General features: G+C 44.3%; 1 protein-coding gene across 1 annotated transcript in view; it reads left to right on the plus strand.

Moving 5' to 3' along the window:
* The window catches only part of LOC116479193 (leukocyte immunoglobulin-like receptor subfamily A member 2), a 29313-nt gene extending 23628 nt beyond the window's left edge, over window positions 1–5685 (plus strand). Inside the window, 3 exon segments of the mRNA XM_032171140.2 lie at window positions 2354–2404; window positions 3622–3660; window positions 3809–5685. Coding sequence (XP_032027031.1) covers window positions 2354–2404; window positions 3622–3660; window positions 3809–3945 — 227 coding nt within the window. The 3' untranslated portion in view covers window positions 3946–5685.
* The last annotated feature ends 1300 nt before the right edge of the window (window positions 5686–6985 follow it).

Consider the following 6985-nt stretch of genomic DNA (forward strand, 5'->3'; position numbering starts at 1 on the left):
AAAAAAAAAAAAAAGGAAAAGAAAAGAAAAGAGGGGTGTGAAGGGGGAGGGTCTGCAGGGGAGGGCCGAGCCCATGAGAGGGTGGAAATAGACGGGACCTCCCACCCCTGGCTCCCACCCTGGTAGTCTCAGTAGGGTAAAGAACAGGGAGGGCTGGGAGGAGACGGCGGTGAACCTCAGAGGAGATGAGATTAGACTGAGGGTGGAAGACGGAGGCCCTACCCGCTCCCCTCCTGATATCTCCACCTCAGAATCAGAGCCTCTGGGGATCCCAACCTCTAAGTCCTGACCCCATGGGTGACAAAAACCCAGTCACTCCCACCATAGAGAAGTTTCTAGACTTGTCTCAATGCTATCTCCAATATTCAGGGTCTGATTTCCAGGGAAGCAGAGGGGAGAGTGGACAGTAAGGGTGTAGTCCGCGTGGCTTCCTGGGGCTCCAGGGATGGGGCAGGTGTTCCCTCTGTGGTGTTCAGAGGGGAGGGAGGTGTCTGAGGTTCAGCATTGATGAGTGGAGCAGTGGGGTCTTTCCCCTTCCCCGAGCAGGATTCCCAGGAGACATCACCTCTGGTTGAGACTCTCCACTCTCTCATGTACAAAACAAAATCTCTCCAATTTTCTACCGAAAGCAACACCTGGCACAGCTCTGCAGGACCCCCACACCCCGACCTTGTCCTGCGGGATGTGTGATGGGTAGAGGAAGGAGAACAGGCTGGGTCAGCAGGATTTGGGGTCCAGCCTGACTTGCACACGTGGAAGATGCTGGTGCTGATGGAGGAGGAACAGAGGCGGGCGAGTTGGAAAGAGGACAGACGGCCGGTCCCTTGGCAGCTCTCATTTCTCATTTCCAAGAGCCCCTGAGGATGAGCCCCTCGCCCACACCTGTAGAGTCCCTGGGCCATCTCAAGACAGGAGAGGAGGCCTTGGTGGGATCTGACTGCAATGAGGGTGAAGTCCACCCTGAGTAGAAATGAGTGATACACAATACGTGCTGTGAAAAATTCCCTAACTTGCCAGGGAGCAAGTGCACGGCCCCTCAGTCTCAGGGGTGCCCTGAGCCTGAGCCCACCAGGTGAACACGGGAGGGGCCCTGTGAGGGGCACCCACAGCTGGGGTGCTTCTCTCTAAAGGAGCACGTTTGGGGTGGACTCAACCCTCACCACCGTCATATCCCACCAAGGCTCTGTGCTCAGGGCACCCTGAGGCTAAGGAGGGACCATGCACCTGCTCCCTGGACGAGTTTGGGAATTATTCACAGCGCGTCTCGTATGTCACTCATTTCTACTCTGTATTTTCTATATGCCTTTGTCCATTGTTGCTCTCTCCTTTACTAAAACTTTTAAAGCAATACTTCAATATATAAATTTATATTTTTTATTTCAATTATATGAACCTATTATTTAAAAATATTTAATTTTACTTCGCCTTTCATTGGGCCTTGATTTAATTTATATATGCAATGTAGACATCCATTTTTCATTAACCTCAAGTCTTCCTCCTGTACATGTTAAAAATGGAGGTTTCCTTAATGGAGTTCAGAAGTGTTTGGATGTTTCAAAGCACAACGGCCCAAGGGAAACTGACCCGGCGGCTCCCTGTGGCATGGGAAACCCACGGGAGGTCAGCAGGGGCTACAGTGCAGCTCAGCCCTGGGCCTGGGTGGGTTCATGTCCAATCTTGTCCAATCACTGGATGATTCTAACAGCTAACTAAACATCTTTTATATGAAAAAAGTGCTTTAAATTGTTAATTTAGATTTAAATTAGAAGAGGGCAATTTGGTAGTGGGTTAATATGAAATAAAATGAATATACCCAAACCAGTAGCTTTCTCATGGTACTTATCTCTTGTTTTAAAAAATGTAAAGGAATCAAATACTTCACTTATAAATTGTTAAAGGTGTTGAATAAGTCTTTAAATTAGAATGAATATAATTTAAAAAAATTTTTTTGAGGTGGAGTTTTGCTCTTGTTGCCCAGTCTGGAGTGCAGTGGTGTGATCTTGGCTCACTGCAACCTCCATCTTCTGGTTTCAAGCACTTCTCCTGCCTCAACCTCCCAAGTAGCTAGGATTGCAGGCACCCGCCACCACACCTGGCTAATTTTTGTATTTTTAGTAGAGACGGGGTTTCACCATGCTGGCCAGGCTGGTCTTGAACTCCTGACCTCGTGATCCGCCCGCCTCAGCCTCCCAAAATGCTGGGATTACAGGCATGAGCCACTGTGCCTGGCCTGAATATAATTTTTTAAATGTCTACCCAGGACACCCACCTCTCCTTGACAGGGAGGTTATATAAGTTATACATAACCTTATATAGAATTTGTTATACAAGTTACCTCTGTTTTGATTTTCAGGAGCAGCTGAGACCCTCAGCCCACCACAAAATAAGTCCGACTCCAAGGCTGGTGAGTGAGGAGATGCTTGCGGTGATGACGCTGGGCACAGAGGGTCAGGTCCTGTCAAGGGGAGCTGGGTGTCCTGGGTAGACATTTTAAAAAATTACATTCATTCTAATTTAAAGAATTCTTCAACACCTTTAACGATTTGTAAGTGAAGTATTTCATTCCTTTACATTTTTAAAATAAGAGATAAATATCCATGAGAAAGCTACTGCTTTGAGTATATTCATTGTGTTTCATGCTAACTCACTACTAAATTGCTCTGTTCTAACTGCTTTTCAATGGATCTCCTCCAATTTACTAATACAACTTGTATAAACCATAAGACAATGGGAAATTTTAATTCTTTATTTCTAAATTATGTGCCAATATTTCTCACTTTAAATGTCAATATGTATGCAACTACATCTTAAATAAATATCTGAAGCTTTACATATATACATATTTATGTGCGGTTATGAAGATACATTTGAATATGTGTGTAAGTATATCCAAATTCATTTGATGTATATTCATGCATATGCTTAATATATTGATGTGGTAGGTGTTTACATGTTTGTTCCTGATCTAGATTCACCTAGATTCACACTTCATAAAAACAAACACTGATTTATGAACCTTGAGTGGCACCTCCATTTAGCATATATATATTTGTATGTGTGTGTGAATGTGGGCACCTGTATCACATCCTAGATGTTACTGCCTATATGAGGAATTAGTTAACTAGAGATTAAACGGAAGATGAAACCCCAGGTGACCTGGCTGAGGCTGTGTGAAGCAGAAGCACCCCCAGACTTTCACCCCTTTGTGCTTCTGACACTGGGGAGCCCCTGAGGACCAACCTCTCATGCATGGAGCCTGGGTCCTCAGCTGGTGGATAAGTGAAACTCTCGTCTCCGGGGGAATTGGCTTATGTGCTCCTGTGTCCCTGGCCGCACAGACAGCGCACAGGGCTCAGTGACTTCTATATTCCCTTGCAGATCCTGAGCTCCCAGAGTGCAGGGAAATGCCCTCCCCAAATGCCTCAGGAGCAACGTCTGGATGTGCAGAACACAAGAAATCTGAAATAACTCAATAAGGAGACTGGAGGGAGCCCAGCTACACAGGAAGGGGTTATTGAGGAACTCCCTAGAACTCATGTCAGGAGACACAGGGGAAGATAAGAATGCGGAGCCCGGGGGAGAGGCTGGCTCAGGGCTCTTCCCCTCTGCTTTCATTCCCAGGAGCAGCTAACACCCTCAGCCCATCACAAAACAAGACGGGTGAGTGAGGAGATGCTCTCGTTTACGGCGCTGGGCACGAGGGTTGGGTCCTGTCGAGGGTAAGGAGGTGCCCTGGGTGGACATCCAGGGGTCCTGGGTGAAGTTGATCTGCCCTGACCTCTGTGACCTCTTTGCCCACCATCCCCAGCCTCACACCCCCAGGATTACACGGTGGAGAATCTCATCCGCATGGGCGTGGCTGGCTTGGTCCTGGTGGTCCTCGGGATTCTGCTATTTGAGGCTCGGCACAGCCAGAGAAGCCTCCGAGATGCAGCCAGGAGGTGAACAGGAGAGAGAAGAACGTACCCTTCAGAGTGGTGGAGCCTCGGGAACAGATCTGATGATGCCAGGAGGTTCCGGGAGACAATTTAGGGCCGATGCTATCTGGACTGTCTGCCAATCGTTTTTAGAGGGAGGAATCAGTGTTGGATTGCAGAGACATTTTCTGGAGTGATCCATGGAGGACCATTAACATGTGATACCTTTCCTCTCTATTAATGTTGACTTCCGTTGGTTGGATCCTCTTCTTTTCCCACCTCCAGACATGAGGCTACATCCCACATGGCAGCGTTGGGTCCACACCTCTGCACACCTGTGTGCTCTGGTCCGTGGCGTGTAACACAGTCTTCCTTATTTCTCATTGCCACACTCCCTGGTGTGCTTTACTGAGCCTCCATCTCTTCAGTTCAGAGTTCCAAACGCGCTTCAGTAACTAAATCAATGGGAGAGTATCGGATTTCCACCAGGAAAAGACAAATCCACCCTGATGCCCTGACACCCTCTCTGAACCCTACGAACCCTTCCCTCCTTCTCAGATGCTACCTGTGTATCTTCTCCTCAGATCATTGTGTAACCATCACTGCCATCCTGTTCCACACATTGTCGTCACCCTACACCCATTCAGCAGCCACTCTCCATTGCCTCTACCCTCCAGTACCTGCTAACCACAAGTGTGCTGTCTCTACGGATTTGCCTATTCTGGCTGAAAACATTTCAATCTGCCTTTGACCTGTGAGCTTCTCACTTCGTGACTTCCTGCCTTTCCAGGCAGAACCAAAGTACACAACGTCAAAACCAATGATAGGCATTTGCAGTGTGTTGGCGATCCACGAAAGGAAAATCAGGGAAGGAGGATAGAAATCCAGCTGCAGACAAGACCTCAGGCCAATAAATCTCGACAAGCAGTTGAGCTGTGTCTTTCTACTCACCTATGACAGTCAGACAGAGCTATGCAAAATGACTGGGGCTGATTCTTTTCTGAATTGTCCCAAACAGCAAGAGGACTTGAGTCCTAGCATTAAAGAGTTCAACATGTCTAGGTCCAAGACCACTGTTGTGTTTGAAGGATGTAAAACCCTGCTGCATAGGATAGAATGTTTGGAGGGAGGATCCTGAAAAACATGAGGAGGGATCAAATAGTCCTGAACTTTCTAGGACAAAGGGAGCAGCTATTTACCATCTACCCTCTAGAATAAAGAAATCTTATCATTCACCATCTACCCTCTAGAATAAAGAAATCTTATCATTCACCATCTACCCTCTAGAATAAAGAAATCTTATTAAGGACATTTTCAAAGCCTTAACAGAATGTGAATGATTTCAATATTATGTTTTACCTATACAGCGTCTTCCAAGTTCTAGTTTGGTTGTGCCAGGCCAAACGTTTGAGCCAGATTTCGGCAAGATCGAGCAGGAGACTCTGGCATCTGTCGCTGATTACCTTCCCGCCATACTCGGCCACCAGCCTTTCCCATGGACCCCACGTGTTTCTCCTGACTCTCGGGTACGAATCCTGCGAACACACTGACCTCTGCCTTCTACATGACTGACCAGCACTATGAAATTTGCATAAATACGAATAGAAAATATACTGTCCCCACATTCCCTAAAATAAAACTGGGTCCTCGCCCATGGGCTTTTGCTGGATTATACTGAGAAAAGGCAGGTCTTAGAACACACATTCCATAGACTCACATCTCTGAGAAGATTCGTTCCACAGGCTCAGAGGCCTGAACACACTGCTCCACTCTCGGGGCTCGGAGACACTCTGCATGTGGGTCTTCACCCCATCCGGGAGCCCTCATTCCTTCTTCCTCGGTTTTTCATACAGTGATTTTTCCCACTACTGCTGTCTACTTTCCTCTGCCAGAAATTCCTTGCTGGATCCATGGCAATCTCCTCAGGGCTCCTATTTCATAAAATGGAAACGGAATTTTTCATGTGCCTTAAAAAGTAAAATAATTATCCAAACAATATAAAGCACAAACACCCATCTAGCAAAATATTTCTTAGTACATCATGAATTCAAATATATATTGTACAAAATGACTAAGGATTTTATGTAGTTTGAGCAATATTGAGGTTTTCTCATAATATCTTTTTATTGTTAACTGCACACTAAATAACAATCATGTCTGGGAATAAAATGTATAAGATAGCCTTTTAGAAAGATTTGGAGATTTTTCCTTCCTTGTCCAGTAAATACTTAACATTTTATGTGCAATGTATGCCATAAATATAGGCATTCCCCCCTTTGAGGTGTGTATTCATTAATATACACACATATATACACCCACACACACGTATACACTGTACAGTAGCATCTACACATACTATATATCCACACATAATGTATTTGCATGCAATATGTAAATATATACACACATAACACCTAGAGTAAGTGTATGTATACAATATATCAGAATATATATTTTTGAATTCTTTTTCCATACAAACTGTATAACACTTCTTTACACATCTACACACATATATACCGTGTGTGTATATATAGTGCTTATGTACATAATAGGTAAATATATACACAAATTAACATATATATGTATACATACATATGATAATTTGCTTTTCTGTATACAAACCCTATAACATATGTAACTAGAAAGTTTTACCATATGTATGCAATTCAGATTGAACATTAAGTTGTATACTCATTCATTTTTTTCTTAACCTCTCAGTTCTTGGTAAATATTTCTTTGAATCGCCAAATATATATAAACTTCTGTTGTATATATTTCAATAACCCATGGTTAGATGAATGAAGTTTACAATTATTTTATCATTTTTTATACCTTCTCTCTTTTTATTTTTTTTTTTAACACAGATAAGTCTCACTAGGTTGCCCAGGCTGGTCTCCTGGGCTCAAGTGATCTTCCCACCTCAGTCTCCCAAAGTGCTGGATTACAGGCGTGAGCCACCTTGCCCAGCACTTAATACCTTCATTAAAACATAAAACTTCACTTTTTTCAAAAAAGTTTTGTATTATGTTACATTTTGTGGAATATTAATATTTCCAATAGATAATTTT

Source organism: Hylobates moloch, unplaced genomic scaffold, assembly GCF_009828535.3.
Source record: "Hylobates moloch isolate HMO894 unplaced genomic scaffold, HMol_V3 SCAFFOLD_12, whole genome shotgun sequence".
NCBI classification, from domain to species: domain Eukaryota; kingdom Metazoa; phylum Chordata; class Mammalia; order Primates; family Hylobatidae; genus Hylobates; species Hylobates moloch.